Source organism: Anser brachyrhynchus, assembly GCF_964034855.1.
Source record: "Anser brachyrhynchus genome assembly, chromosome: 1".
Classification (NCBI taxonomy): Eukaryota; Metazoa; Chordata; class Aves; order Anseriformes; family Anatidae; genus Anser; species Anser brachyrhynchus.
In genome coordinates this window covers 191,625,700-191,642,770 of record NC_137694.1, presented here as the reverse complement: position 1 = coordinate 191,642,770, position 17,071 = coordinate 191,625,700, and the positions used below count along the sequence as shown (strand labels likewise).

General features: G+C 37.9%; 1 protein-coding gene across 2 annotated transcripts in view; it reads right to left on the bottom strand.

Annotated features, from left to right (window-relative positions):
- MIPEP (mitochondrial intermediate peptidase) overlaps positions 1 to 17,071 on the bottom strand; it is a 75,707-nt gene that overhangs the window by 7,818 nt on the left and 50,818 nt on the right. Inside the window, exon 17 of one of the 2 annotated variants that reach the window (XM_080577324.1) lies at positions 630 to 751. The exons of the other annotated variant lie outside the window; for it this stretch is intronic. Coding sequence (XP_080433450.1) covers positions 630 to 751 — 122 coding nt within the window. The remainder of the gene's footprint in view (positions 1 to 629; positions 752 to 17,071) is intronic. 2 annotated transcript variants of the gene reach the window in all.

The window sequence follows — 17,071 nt, the reverse complement described above, 5'->3', positions numbered from 1 at the left end:
ACATTTAAAATTATACTTTAATTAACTGAACTAGGCAAATTTTACACATATGAATATGCGATGATGTTTATGGAAGTTAAACTGTGGACGACATTTTAACCTTCATTGCTCCAAGGGGAAAAGTTACTCTGCTACAACACTCAGAACATTTACCTAAGTGTAAGAACAGTTAAAATTTTTGATGTCACAATTTGTTTTAATTTCACAAAGCAAAATGAGTAGGACAGCTGTACTTAGCTTTGAAGTTGGTGACATGAGGCTTGTTTAACACCTGCAGTTGCTTTTGATTTCAATAGAAAATTACAAGTAATTAGGCACCTATGAAAGTCAAGTTCTCTAATTACATCTAAATATGGATTTCAGTGCCTCCCAACGGGCACACCTGTATTTTAAAACATAGACACAAATTCTTCGCAACAATGAACACGTCCCAAAGTACATTTTATATCTGCGGCTATTTCCTATTTAGTTACACTCTTAAACAAAAAGGCTAAAAACTAATTCACATTAAAAACGCCCATCAACCTATGTTGCCCTGGGTATAACACTTGCTTCTTGCTTTCCAGAAGCAAGTGGCACAATATTTCATCATTTCAATCATCATTGAAAATAAGTTTCTCTGTTTTTACCTATCAAATGGGTCTTGAGCAAAACACTGTTTCCACACCATGGAGGCAACAGCCCTGGACATGAGGTAGGAGTAGTATTTGGCACCATAGCCCACAAGATGACTGAATCTCAGATGCCAGGCCTGAAGAGAACAAAAACCAGAACAGAAGTATTTTTTTTAATTCTTTAAATTATTCTGTGTTTTCCTAACCATGATGGAAAAAAATCTGTTAGTATTACAATATGGAATGGTTGAAAAAAAGAAAAAAAAAAAAAAAAGCCACCACAACCAGAAATCCCAGAATGAACACATCCTTTACTATACAAAGCATTTTTCAAGCTAAATACTGTATATCCAATATGCTGATTATCATCATTGAAATTATATATAAATAGGGTCAGAAGGAAAGAAAAACAAGAAATAAAAAATGTGGCCAAATGTGATAAAAGCCATGTTGCTCTACTGGTCTCAAAAAGAAAACAATCACCATATTACATGTAATGCCACATCTTACCATTTTCCATGCAGATAATGGCAGTATCACACTTAGAAAAGTTACATCTAAAAATATTTGCCACAAACAAAACGATCATAGGAATTTGCATTTAATACCATGCAAAATACAGCCTACCATATGCCAAAAGCCTCATAAGGTAGATGAATTACATCCATACACAATGTCATTGTTCACAGATTTGTTTCCACATTTTCAAATGTATATACATAGCAGATTACCATCTGTAATTATATTGTTATTCATTTATATATTGTTACTTTATGACTCATTCCAGTGATGGTGGACTTCTTTTATAATCCGCTTTGGTGTCAACTATTTTCTTATGCTTTCTTAGCAGATACAATCAGAAGTATCAGCCTTACTTTCACAGAAATAAAATTCATTTTTTCCCTTTTTCCCTGACTGCAACAGAGTAATTTAGATTGAGAGAGACCTCCAGAGGTCATCTGGTCCAACCTCTGCCCAAAGCAGAGCCAACTTTTATGAGATTTCTCATGGCCCTGTGGAGGCTGAAGAGATACTGTTTCCCTACAGGCTTACATAAATTTTTTTAACTGAAGGTGATGAATCTAGAGATGAAGGAGTGAGAAACTTACTCTTGCCCTTTTGGCTCTCTGAGGAAACCAAAGAGGAGTCAACTCCTGTATCTTATTTGTCCTCCTGTCTAAAGACAAAGGTCTTAATATTATTGTGATATGACTGTTGTCAATTTTTTTTTAGGTACTACAGAAAACAGAATTTTAAAGAGGAACTGGAAGATAAACAGTAAAGTAGCCTAACAGATGTTTTAAATTTAAACCCATAGCCTGTCATATGCTTGTTTTCTTATCCTAAACCTGATGGCTGAAATTCTGAGGCAGCCAAACAGAAAAGTGAGGGGGTATTGGCAGTTTTCTAGAAGTATTTACCTTTGACTGAAATTCTTCTTCACACTCTAAGTAACAATCTCTTGACTTTTGGCAGATTAAATAAACTATGTTTCTTTATTCAAGAAAGTGATGATCCTCATCTTGCTCTCCATTTGCCAAGTCAAAGATGTATGTATATTTTTTTAAAATTACCAACCAAGAGTGTGGAAAAAGAAACTATCTGGCTTTAACCAGTCTTTTTTTTTTTTTTTACCTTAAAAAAGGGTAGCAAACAGCAGCCTACTATCCAGATCATCATGATCTATGATGATCCATGACCATCATCCATGATCCATGACCATCTCCTTGATGAGAAACAAAGCTGTTGGCTCTCTTTTCTCAAGAGCATTCACAAAAAAGTTCTCAGTCAGCAGCAGTTCAGCCATCCAAAGGTGGTTACCTCCACCCTAAGACAGGTGTCCAAAATACAAGGAATTTGCTACAGGTGACCCAATCTAGACTCTACAAGCAGCCTACACAACTAAAGTAGAAGCCTAACTTTAAGGGGAGATGAAAAGCTTCCCCAGACCTCCATTTTCCTGTGGGCTTTGTGGCATGATGCAAATGCCTAAGAATGATAGATATTTGTTTTTTTCTTTAAAGTAAACTCCAACTGTACCATATCTCACCAGAATGCAAACACAAAAACACTCAGCTTGGATACAGATTCTCCAGTTTGCTCTGAAAAGTATTATGGTTGCTGTGTTTATACTTAATGCCTCCAGTTTTTCTAACCAGTCCTTTAATTATAACCATAATCACTAAACTAACAGCACAGTTTGAAACAGACCAGAGAGCTTACAGGAAAATCACATCAGCTTTTATTTAATTCCATACTAAGTTTTCCAACTGAGGATTCAAAGTTTTGACTTGAGAGTATAACTCTTGCAGGCATGCAAAAAGCTTTCCTGACTGGTTTAATCTACCCAGAAATTTAAGTAATTCCCAAATAGATCTGTTCAGTGAAAGATCCAAGTTGCTTTTTCTGCTACAAAGGAAAATACTTTCTGTGAGCTTGGCATATAGAAGAATATCACTCCATTCAGAAAGGAATGATTTTAATGCATCATATAAGCTGTAACTAGGACAGTGTCTTTTTCAACAGCCCAGATTACATTGCTCATCTTGCCTTCCTTACATTGAATGTCCATGGAATACCCTGGTACAAGTAAGATCCTGTGCTATTTCTAAGACATTTAATTCTCTGCACCTAAAAGAGCTCATCTTCACCGCTGATCGGCTGATGATCAGCCTGATCAGCTACTCCACTCATCAGTTTTATTGAAACTATCACAAGCAAGCAAGGAAAACAGCTTCTCAGCAGCCTGTCCAAGACCAAAAGCTCGTTTCAGAGAGTGCACCTAAAACAGGACTCAGTTCCCTGTGTCTACACATAAAAATTTGCTTGACTTTGTCTTTGCTAGCGTATTTAAGAGACTTCACATCACTTCCTTTCAAAACATAAAAGGAAGGGATACAGAAAACCAAGCTAAGGTGCTACTCAACTCTGCGTTTGGGAAGGCTCTCAAATATGATGAAGCTGAGAAAAATTAATTGGCGACAAAGTGGTATTAAAAAAAGAGGGAGAGAGAGAAAACAGGGGATGAGTTAATCTGTATTAAGATAGATGCCTAACACAGGTATAGTACAGACAACTCTCCCTTCATTGGAAGTACAAAAGGAACACGCTTTTAGATACCGAGAGTAATGTAACTTCAGTCTTCAAAGGAATCATGCAACTGAGATTTTATTCATATTGCAAACAACAATCCAGGAAATCTGATTATAAACACACTATTTCCTAGTGAGGCTTGAAGCCTATATTTGATTTTTAAATGTTTTCATAATCAGCACAGATTTTTCCACACTCTGGAGTACAAAATGCTCTAGGATGTCATCATTCCCTGTTCTTATTTTCAGTCCTCACACAAAGTTTTTGGTCAGGAGTTCTCAATCCCTTCATTCTGTATCTTCAGTATTTCACCACTACCCATTATCTATTACATTACTCAAGTATATTTTCCCATTTGATGATGTTCTGGTAATTAATTTTTCCAAATTGGACTTTGTTACCTGTAAACAAATATTTAAACATTAAGGTGCTCCCTCTGCCCCCACAAGGAGTTACCTGCCTGCATTAAAAAACTGTTAAAAACCTTATACAGATGAGATTAAGATATATGCAACAAACATGCAAATAGCCCAAGAATACAGAATAATTGAATCATCTAGGTTGGAAAAGGCCTTCGAGATCACCAAGTCCAACCATCAACCTGACCTACCAAGTCCCACCACTAAACCATGTCCCCTACTGCCACATGCACAAGTCTCTTAAATACCTCCAGGGGACTTCACCACTTCCCTGGGCAGCCCATTCCAGCGCTTGACCACCATCTGCGTGAAGAAATTATTTGTAATATCTAATCTAAACCTACCCTGGCACATTATGACCCAAGTGCAGGACCCAGCACTTAGTCTTGTTGATATGTATACACTAGTACTCCTTTAAGAAGTTCTATGAACAACAAAAAATAACCACAGCACTGTAACGGTATTTAAAACTACGTGATTCACCTTTTAGCATAAAATTCTGTTTTATTAAAACTACCTATAGATGAAAAATGACTTAATTTCTTAACTGTGTTAATTGTAAAGCCGAATGATTTCTTCATATATATATAAAACCTGACATATCAATTTCCCTTTTGGAAAGGATAAAGGCTAGACATGTAGAACTGGGGCACTCTCCTTATTAAATGTTACATTTTTGGTACGCAGTTAGAAAGTTAATGAAGACTCTGAGTAATCACCTACTTCAAAAAGTTCCATGAACCCATTCCAAGAGTTTATAAAACAGTGTGCATTTTACAGCATAGCCCATGGGGTATGATAATATGCCATTCACGGGTCATGTTCATGCCTGCTTTTTATCCAACACACAGGCTGAAATAAAGGTGTGCGACTGATCCACTGCAATTATTAAAAGGGCCTTTTCTTCACCAACATTATCAATCTTCCCTTGTAACCACGTCTGAAATGCTTCCAATGTCTGAAGCCTTTCCATTTCTTCCTGTAACAAACAAAAATACCTCACTGATACACGTGCCATACTGATACATTACACCTTCTCAGGAATTTTAAGTAAAGTACTTGTAGGATACATTCTTCGGGTAAGATTCAGTTCATTTTACTTTAGCTACCTCAGACTAGGAGCCTTGCCCAAACTAGTCACAAAGGCTGCCTTTGTAGTCAGGGGACAGGAATATATATCCTTTTATCTTTGGATGGGGATAGGACTACTGCTCTCGGAGAAAATAAATAAATAATTTACTACTACTTCTAGCTTCTATTTAAAAGTTAAGCCACTTCATTCCTTTTAACAACATCGCAGGATCAGCTAAAGTAAACTGGTTTGAAGACTATATAAACTAATTAAAGATTCAATAATTTGATTTCTAAATTCACAAGTGTTAAGATTATCACAAAGATCAACTCATATAGAAATTTAGATGTGATCCTAAAAAGAAAAAACTGAAAGCAAAAAGCTACAGGTAACTCACTACACAATAATCTAGTTTTTGCTTGACTGTGGGTAATCATTATTCATGGACTCCACTAATTACACAGAATCAGTGGTATAAAATCCTCCTATTTCCTTTGAAAAGGAAGAGCGAGCTACAGAAATTCTTGACTAGCACATAGACTCTTCAAAACGGTCTTCAGCAGTTTGTGCTGTGACTTCAGCTATTTCAAAGTATATTTAAGTCCTTTTTACTTTGCATCTTAAAACCAAAATCACAAGTGAGGACCTGAAAAGACCCAACACTAAATTAAGAAAAGTATTTACATCATTTACGTCCTCAAATTACAAAATGTGTGCTACAGTAATTACATCAAGGAGCAAGTTGTTGAACAGTTTCCATGAGGAACAATATATGATGGAGATGATTTGGTGCCACCCCCCCTCCCCTTTCTTAATTAAATTCTTATTCTGGCAGGAAACTCAATGGAGGAGCAGCCAACTTATCTCAGGGGCTACTGGGTGGAGAACCCCTGGCTCTGGCAGTAAGCTGATATTACTGCTTCTAATGCCCTTGAACTTGGCTATCAGCATGGGTGGAAAACTCTTGAGAATCACAAAGAAGCTGCAGGCTCTGGTAACTCGGGAGCCAGAAAAGAACAGCAATTAGCACGGAAATCAGTACAAGCTATTTCCCTCTGCTGAGAAGCAAGGTTTGTCAGCTAGTGGGATTCTAGGACAACCCGCTTCTGGCAGGCAAACAAGCACACTGAAAGTGAGCACTGGCACTCCTGTGGCACTGTCTGCCACTCCTTCCAGTGGGAGCTGGAGGTCAATGGAATAGAATATCCTGAGTTGGAAGGGACACACAAGAATTGTCAAGTCCAACTCCTGGCTCCACCCCAGAATCCGACTGTGTGTCTGAGAGCACTGTCCAAATGCTTCTTGAACTCTGGCAGGCTCAGTGCCATGACCACTGCCCTGGGGAGCCTGTCCCAGTGCCCGACCACCCTCTGGGTGCAGAACCTTTCCCTAACCCCCAGCCTGACCCTCCCCTGTCCCAGCTCCATGCCGTTCCCTCGGGTCCTGTCGCTGTCCCCAGAGAGCAGAGCTCAGCGCCTGCCCCTCCGCTCCCCTCGTGAGGGAGCTGCAGGCCGCCATGAGGCCTCCCCTCAGCCTGCTCTGCTCTGGGCTGAACAAACAGAGGGACCTCAGCTACTGCTCATACATCTTCCCCTCTGGACCCTCCACCATCTTTGTAGCCCTCCTTTGGATGCCCTCTAATAGTTTTATGTCCTTCCTATACTGTGGTGCCAAAACTGCATGTAGTACTCGAGGTGAGGCCACACAAGTTGAGAGTGGATTGGGACAACCCCTTCCCTCTCCTGGCTAGCTATACACAAAGAACCCAGAGAGCTGCAGTTTACAGAGCAAGAACTCCACGGACATTTTTCAGCACAGAAAAACAGTAAATTCATGGTGTGGTGCAGATCTCATTGGATGCTGCACATCCAGCTTACCACTTTTCCCATTCTGATGAACAAGCTGTGCAGGCTTTGTTTTAAAATATCAGTGGAAAAAATTGCTTTTAGCAAAAAAAAAAAAATGTATTACCTCATGACCAGGAAAATTTTATCTCACTATTTACCTTTGACTCCAGTTTGCATTTTCATGCTCTTCAAACCTGTATTCTCTCCCAGATGGAAGTTCAACATCTCCCTTCTCAAAACACAAGGAAGATACTCAGGAGGTTTCACCACAAGGACCAGACACCTTGATGCAACAACCACCATTCATCAAGTAGAGAAAATGCAAGTCTCTTTCATTCATCCCCATGACTTCCAGGAGTAATGTGCTAATCTACTTGAATGAATGCCCTTCACTGAACCTCTTCTGTGCTCACTTTGGTGTAAGAACTGAATTTGCAGCTAGATGAGCTAAGTTTCCTAGTAAAGCTCCTCTTGATATTGCCTGTGGACAGTGGCCGGAGCGAGAAGCCCAGCACTGTGAACAGAAGCCCGGGCTGTGCCTGCCAGGTTCCGAAGCTCCAGTTCTGCTGCTGGGTGCATTTATTTTGGGGAGGCCAAATTGTCACCTCGCAGAATTTATTTTTCCACCTTTCTGTTTAAATACTAATTTACTTATGACATGAGAAAAGGATTATCACATACATTTTATAGCTTAAAGAATTTGATTCTGAAACAAATCACAGGATTTTTCCCCTGTTAGTTACATAAGTTTGTAGCGTGCTTTGAAGACATCCTCAACTCATTCCCACTTGAAGAAACAATATAATGAGTTTTGGGGTGCAGATGTTGCAAACTCTCTGTGCCAGGGGCTACCTCTGATGAAAACCTACTGAGTGACGATTCTTTCAAAAGGTATGCATCTGCCTGTTTGGTCCTTTCCTTCTGTATTTTTGGCCTGAACTCCTCTAAGTTTTATAGAATTACATCATCATCATTCTAAAGTTTCACAATAATAAAAAAATCCAATAAAAAGTTTTAAGGCCACTTCCTCAGCTGCAGTTTCTAATCTTGTTTAGAATAACAGAAAGTTAATTCCAAGAAACCACATTTTATACTGCTCCCCCTAACTTGCTTAATGTCAGGACTTCGCAGTTTTTCAGTGTGGTGCATTTCTGTGCTAGGAGTGGGAGAGAGCACAAAGTAAACCAACCCAGAGACATCGCTGACATTTTAGAAAGCAAGTCAAGCAAAAGATTAAGAATTCAATTTATAACACTTCTGTGTTTTTATTATAAAATGATAAATAAATCTAGCAAGGCAGGGAATGTAAATATTTTTGCAGTTGTTTACACTAGGGAAGAGGAAAGGAATTTAACATGCAATTAACCACTTAGGTGATTCTAGATATGTACCATATGGTCTCTGATTTACTTAAATTAAAGAAAAACATTTCACTTTCATTTATAAACTATTAATGCATTTGAGCTGCTATAGCAAAATCATTTAAAACTATTTCCTCTTCACCCTCTTCTCTCCTCCTTCCAAAGAGACTGGGGGAAGGGGGACATAGGAGACAACAAAGAATACCAACATCAAAAAGCTGTATTTATGATATGCGTTGCTCCACAATCCTTAAAACATTGATTAAAAGACACAGAGATACAAAAACTGATATATTATGACCTTATTTGGACATACTGAGAGACAGTGTTACCTGTAAACATTATAACTAGTTTGAAAAGTAAAATAAAAAAAGTGTGCAATCAAGAATTTTCAAGAGAGTCCTTAATGCTCTAACACATAACTCCTACACAAACGCACACACATGCAATACACACACACGCCATTCTACTACCAGTGAATAACTTCTAGCACTGCCTAAGTTTTAAAAATTCTTAAGCCCCAGATAACCAGAATCAGGTCACCAAGCTTTCCTTTGGGTACAGATTCACATTGAAGCTCAAGGTTTTTATTATACTTTATCAATTAAACCAAATTTTAAGCACTGACCCGTTATTTTAAAATAAACATCATGAACTTCTTAAAATAAGCACTTACAAAAAATATAAGAAATATCTTAAGTAATGCTGTAACTGCAAAATATTATTTGCCGGTACAACTTAATCATGTAAATTATCTGTACTTACACTGGAAGATGAGATAGCTAATGTTTTACAATAATGCTCATTTACTATCTTCTGCCAGCGTCACTCCAGACAGGGATACAGGGGATCATGATTCTAATCCTGAATCTGCAATAAAATGCAATATGAACTTGAAGAAACTGCTTCTTTGTCCCTTCTCAGTCTAACTGCCAAATCCTAGTAAGGGAGGAGGATAGGACTTGTCTTTCATCCTTCTCTGGTTTGACTGCAAGCTTTTCATAGAAAGGAGAATCTCCCACTGTGTTTGAACAGCATTTCAGTCAGGTCCTTTAGCCCATATTTATGTGATACATTCAGTTTTATCTATTGCTATCAAATATAAAACCACTACTGCAATCCTGGGGGGGAAAAAAGGAAATGTGAGATACGAGAACAAAAATATGTACAACTAAACAAAGCAATCTGCATTTATATATATATATATTTAGATATCTATGAAAAACATATATGTATCTCAAAATGTTACTAAGCAATGTATGCAACTATTTCCTCCACTGTTCTTTAAAATGCTACTAAATGTAAATATTATCGCTAAAGTATGTTTGAGTTTCATGGGGCTAACACTTGCTAAAAGAATGTCCTTAAAAGTGCTTCATATCTTCTGGTATCTGTAAACACTCCGCTGCCGTAGATAGTTGCCCAGTGAATAGTGTCATATTTCCACTGGAAAACAAATCTTCACAATATTTGCCATCAGCATTTTCTTTATCATAAAATGAACTCAACTCCAGAAAGACAGAAACCTAAACAAACCTTGAAGGGCAACTTTAAGAGCTTTTGAAAGTTCCAGCGACTACTTTAATAATGAACGCAGCAGGGCACCAATCTTTCTGAAATGGCTTTTAGCTATTAATTATTTATAGAAATATCACTTCCCCAGAGTTCACTGTGTACTTCTTTATTAATCTTTTCCTCAGACCCAGACTCTTCAACTTGATTTTATAGTATACTTTTAAGAAGGCTCATAAGAAAACTAATCCAGGGATTTGCACTTTGTGTAAACAACTCTGGTTTCCAACACAGCAAGGTAAAAGATTACTTTGAAGGGGTTACACAAACTTCAAGAGGTTGAGTAATGATGTATGACTTCACGTCTCTTCAAAACACTCCAAAAAGTTGAATAAGTGCACCATCAGTGTCTCTTCAATTAATTGGTTGGGAGAAAAAGTGGAAAAGCAATCCATTATGAAGGCTCTCTGCAATTAATATGAAATGTACGTCTCTGTGATCTAGAACAGCAGTTTCTTTAAAATTCCCTATAAAGGAGATCCTAGAACTGCTGGGTGTATTTCCCTCTTCAACAAAAGAGGGAAAAGATTAACAAGAGTTTAAAAGATTTGGTACTAATCATAATTCCATCTGTTGTATATTAAACCACTTTTCCTTTCTACTATTGCTTGCTTGCACATAAAAATTGATTATCATATTATCAATTCCAATTCTGTATTTGTCTTAAGAGGTTTTCAGTACCAGAACATACATGCTCGTCTGTGCCCACATAATTTTTTTCTTTCCTAGCCAAATAAACTCAGTTTTCTCAACTTTCCTCAGAGATTTCCAAACCTATTATCTTTCCAAATGCTCTCATCTATATTTCTTCCAGGTTGTCTAAATCTTTTTAGAGTCATTCATCTACTACAGGACACAACATTTGGCCACTGCTAAATCCCCAACACCAAATACCGAAATATCCCTAAAACATATACATTTTCTTTAGCAGCATTCCATGAATAGTGCTCTTTGGGCAGCTACTGCTCTTTATATACTTACGTATCTAATCAGTTTCCTGATGCACTACTTTGGATTTATTTTGAAAGGATGAAATTCACAATATTTTGAACACTCTCCAAATTCTTTGGATCATTTCAATTATATTTTTCATGATTTCTGCAATCTTTGTCTACTGGAGGATTTTCTATAAATCTTATAAATGAGCTCTCGTCCAAATCATTAACTAAAACACAGAACAGCAGTAATTCCTAGACAGATGTCTGGTAACCTTCACTTAAAATTTCCCAGTCTGAAATGAAGCTTTCACTCGCTCTTTCAGCATGTTTTCTGCATGTTGCCTCAGCCACAACCCCAAAGTTTGCCCAAATAATTATAATTTGCGAGTGTCAGAAAGCTTGCTAAGTCTATAGTTATGCTGTCATCTGTCTCCTTCTTATTCCCAAGGTCAATCACTTTATTAAGATGAAAAGTGTATTTTGCTGTCTCAGATGGTTCTTAACAAAACCATGAAGTTTTCTTTTACTCATTTGATTGTTCTCAAGGTGCTTGCAGACTCCTTAATAAGTGATTCTACTACTTTTTGAGTGATAAAATCTGAACAATTGGTATGCAGTTCCGAAGTTCTCCTCCCTTAGCTATCGTAATAACACTTCCACTTTTCCTAAGTTTGTGAGTGATAATTCCTTTAGGTCAGTGACTGCTTTGAAAAAGTTAAATACTCTGACTACCTAATCAAAACTCATTTATTTTTTTTGAAAAAAATACTGAAGCACAGACAGGGAATATTTCTGCTTTCTCTAGTATCAGTTGTTCCTCTCTTACTAGATCCATACTCTCCTTGATCTTAGTTCTTCAGTAGTTATTTAAATTTTTATTACCTTCGCTGCTTGCATTTTGCAACTCAGCTTTTCGAGCCTTTTTTCTTTTGAATTCTTGTATTCTTTTAGTAATTACCTTTTCATATTATGATCTCTATTTTTTATGATCTTAATAAAGTCTTTAAAGCTCTTGATTCCTTAGCCCCAAAACTTCTTTATATCAGGATAATTTGCGTCATTGATTCAATGCCCTTGATAACCACACATTGTCTTTTGAATCCTCACTCATCTATTTTCTATTTCCAGCAAATATCAGGCAAGCTTCCTCTTTCTGATGAATTTTTAAATCATTATTGACCTTTTTGTTTTTTTAGCTGTTTGAAACTTCTACAGTTTTAGCTCATTAGAGCTTATTCTGTCTTCTCTTTTTCTCACTTTTACATGGCTTCTATGTTTCCAATAACTTTCTTTCCTCAGATATTCAACTATACAGGCTTTCCTCCTGCCTTGGTTCTTTTCAGCATTTTGTTGATTGGCACTAAATGTTATTCTCTCATCCGCAACCCAGTATGGGTGCTTTAAAAAAACTCTTTGCCAACAGCAACATTTTAGCTGTTCTTCTTTTCCTTTAAAACAGGGCATTTAGTTTTGCTTAGGCCCTAAGATTGCATGAGTTTAACTTAGTAAATCTAGGACAAAATTGGGAAGGTTGTAGATAAAATAAGTATTACATGAAATCATAGTTTAAATTTAATAGGTAGCTACTACTTACCCTTCGTTACTAATAATTTCAAGATTCATGTTCACCACTTGAGTCAAGGTTTCAGAATTCAAAACCAGTTTTATCTTCAGAGGTTAAGGGTTATCACTTATTTATTTTAAGACAGCTGCCTCATTACTTGCGCAGCCTGACTATTCTCTTTTTTGTGTGTTACTGATATTCACACGAACTGTTAAACAGGACAGCAGTTATGACTACACATTCTTATTTATCACTCCAAAGACCTAAGAAGAAATTGTAAGACAACGGATACCACAAAGACACATACAGCAGACTCGATAACAAGCTACTTCACTCAAACTGCCAGCCAGCCCTAAGTGAGTTGAGGAGCAGGCCTGTTAGGAATGATACTTTCCTCTTTACTGCAGCATCACAACTGATAGTGATCGTGACCAGTACAAGACTGCAATAATGAACTTCAAAAAAACACATCATCTCCATGACCTCAATTTCTGGCCTCTGGCCTCTGCTTCTAAGCATGAGGTCAGATCACCTTCAAACTCCAAAGAAAAGGCTCTTAGCAAAGAAAATGTATACAGCTCTTCTCTTGCTCTCGGGTGTTCTTAAGCACAATAAAAAAGGGACTTGGGCACCAGGTGACAATGTGTGCTGCAGAAAGATGTCTGAACCTATCTCCACAGAGAAGCTAGTTCTGCATGTCTACTGCCACCAACTCCTCTTCAGCTGACCAACTTACCAGATGTCTTTACCTGCACCCCGTGAATGAAACCCTTATGCCCTCAGCACCCATGGGCAAGCCACATCTTCCTGTAGTACCTGACAGTTTCCACAAGCAAGCACTCCAAATGTTAGGTTGCATATCATCCATTGATTTCTTTTGTGAAGAACACAACAGACAATCCCAGCGAGTTCAAACAAGGACCTAGGTGGAGCTCTCTAAGGTCAGGATCCCTGTCTGGGCAGAGTCCCCCCAGCTGCAGGAAGAAGAAAGACTAACAACCACATTGGCGATACACCATTTTTCATACCCTTCTTCCCTCTAGGGTATCTATAACAATACCTGCCTTGTTTTCTGTTAGCAAACTTGGCTGGCTAACATATTTGGTCTCACAGATGTTTTGGGCTCTCCAATCACTAGCAACCATAGCCATTAAGAACTTCTTATACTGCCAACTGAAAAGAAAACTGCACTCTGGACAAAAATATATAAGCATAATTAAACCTGTAACCTAATGCAATTTTTAGGCCACCAGTAGAAGTGGTCCTTCTGAACTAATGTGTGTCAACATGCTAGACCGAAAACTTATACTAGCAAATTATTTAATGTTCCAAAAAATATCAAAAGGCTCCTCACACAGCAACACATTCCCTTCTACCACATGTAATTACAATGATGTGTGTGGGTTAATTCCAAAACTGTATTTTACATTCAAGTATCACACAAGAAATCCTTCCATGTTTCTAAAAAAAACTTAAGGCGACAATTTTAAAAACTGCAAAATGGACTATTTGGCAGCAATCTACAAAAGAACAGAGATTCACTGTGCCTCACTCTTCAAAACCAATTCTCCTTACAATCGCAAGTCAAACAAGCATCTCCCATCAAGATTAGAATGAAGAAAGGTTATTAAAACAAATGGTTAATATACAAGTCCACAATATTTTTCTGAAAATAAGAATCAAAACTTCAAACTACTTCATTATTTCACAAATAAAAATCACCTATGATGATTTGGGCAGCTGGTGTTTATTGTAAAACTACTTCATTATTAGGAACTCTTTCCTGTAACTGCAGGAGGCTGCAATCTCCACTATCAATGCAGAGCTTGTTTACCCTGTGTCTCATTTTTTGTTTCCCTATTGAACCAAAACCCACAGCAGGAGATAGGAATTATTATGCTTGGCGCAGGACTAACAATGGTGTATCATTAAATTTTGATGTCCGTTTCAAAGGAAAGTAGATTTCAAGTCTAAACTTGGGGGACAGGCAAGGGACTAAGTAACAGATCATGGGGAGAAACTTTGATCGTGTCTCGGGTTGATCAAAGGGTCACCTGATACTTTTTAAGAAAGTCTCTCTGGGCATCTTGGAGACAAAGGTAGAAGAGACCAAGAGAGATACTCTAAAAGCAGACAGCGTTATCAATTGCAAGGCCAGCCACGGTAAATGGAAACTTCACAACAGATGAGAAATAAGCTATGATTTGAAGAAAAGTTTTGAGTAAAAGCAGAATACTGCATTCCCCAGAGTACACAGATTTCAACACCAAACACATTCAGGAAGAAGTGGCAGGAAAATGAGCGGTCATTATTATTTAGTTTATCTTCATTTCTTAGGAGAGCCAAAAAGAAGATTGCTTGCTTTTAGAGGCATCACATGGATTCAAGAATCCAGCCTGTGCAAAACGTCTATTCATTTTCCAAGCTCAGCAACGCAGATCTCTGGCAACAAAACTACCAGACACTACAAAAACAGGCAAACAGATAGATTTCCTTGCCCCCTGCCTGGCAGTCGTCAGCTTCTGGACTTAGCAACAGAGCAAAGAAATCCCAGTGGAATTTCACTCTCCAGAAGCCAGCAGCAAACTCGGTGTCCTTTTGAACAGATAAGCAACGGCCAGCCAGAAACTGAGATTTGCATTCTTCAGGAAAACAAAGTCTTGTGCAATACTGTTTCTCTGGGCTTCTGTCTGTGCAGTCTCTGCTCTCTTTCCTTTCTGCCTTGCGTGTGGCACCAGCTTCTGCAACTGTCTGTGTCAACACAGCCAACGTAAATACTGCTGCACACAGCGTCAACCGTCTAACTGCCTGTAAAGCTTATCTGAATGGCAAATACAGACTTTTACAGGATTTTCTTCCCAGTATCCCTACTATTGCTGGACAGGATATTTGCCGAGGATAATGTTTTGGTTTACCTTCAAAGAGGTATCACTACCTAGATACAGCAGCATTTACTTATTAGGTGTAGTTTATGTTCCTCATTTTGGAAGTGCTATAACAAAAAGATGCATGCAAATTGTCCTGCTATCTGAGCTGTGTCTCAGAAAGACAGAAATGTATCTGCTGAAGATATTTGCTGTGATTTTACTTCAAAACGTGCATCTGCATGATGAGACTGAAGCCCAAATCCATTTGAAGAATATTTACTAAGTTTACTTGCCTGTGAAGAGCTGTAAGAGGGAATTGAGGTTAATTCTTATCAGTAGATAATAATGGATGCTTGTGCAGCCCTGGCAGACAATGAGACTACAGTAAATCACATTAATGCAGTAAGATCTTCATTAAGGAAGAATTACTTTTACCCAGCAACCCTAAAACTTAAGATACACAAGCCTGACATAATCATTTATAACTGAGTCTAAACCTATAGGAAGCAGGTAAAATTCCCATCATCGAAAGATTTTTTCTCTGCCAGCCTTGTATGTGCCTAGCAAAATGACAGATGAAAATAAGAGCTGGTTTGTCTTACCATATTTCAATGTCACACTCTGAATTGAAAGGAAGGAATATTATCCTCTCTTCACTTAAAGAAACCTTTTACCTACAAGACATTTACCTTTTTCTGGATTACAAATTAAACTGCAAGCATATCTTAAATTTGGAAGAAAAAGCTGCAAAAGATAGCAAGCCAAATAACAGACATGAATTACTGTATAGAGTGCTTACATTTTCATAATGTCTCAGTAGGTTTTACTGAAATTTAAATTATATTAACATTCCTGACTAGACACACAATTTTACATTCAATCAACATGAAGAACATGGACTTTCTGACAATTCAAACATTCATAGTACTTTTTGCTGGGATGAAGTTCCATGCCAAAACTTGTTATTCATATTGAGGCTAAGCTCATTATGAGATGTTACACTCCTTTGAAGGTAACAGCTAAATAAAAAATATTTTAAATGGAACAAAAACGCAGGCTAACTTCCAACGCAGGGAACCGTTCCATTCACCAGATAACTAACACCTGCAGAGGAATGGTGTAAAACAACACTTATAAAAGTGCTAAGATGTCAGACATCTGAAGATACCTTGCTTCTACTTTTCTGGCTTTGCCAGGCCTGCAGAAGCGTTACAGTTTCAATGAGGAAAGGGCTGGATCTGCTAACACCCTTCTCCGAGAATGTGAGTCACACTTTTGGTAAGCAAAAAGAACATTTCCTGAAAAGCAGAAAGCAAAGAAAGGAACTGGGTATTCTGACCGAAGAGTCAAACAGCGATTCAGGCTATGCTCCAGCTGAGAAGTCAGCTCCAGACAGAGCAGGGAGTCTCACGACTGTAATCGATGTAAACTGCACCTTCAGATGCTTACGTGTAGTACACGACAAATGCACTAACAGTCACGATGAAGATCAAAATTATGTAGTTCAGTAAAATCAAGACTTCAAGGAACACTTTCAGCCCGTTTTCCAGGTACAGCATGAAAGAATAAATGACACGCCAAAAGTCACAGCAGTACAGTCAGAAAAACTCACTTTGAAGTTCCGCTCCACATGACTCTCTTTCACGTACTGACATTCAGTATGTAAAAACCTACACACAGTACAGTGTTTTGTTGACTTTTACAAACAGTCCTTTGTAAAGCTA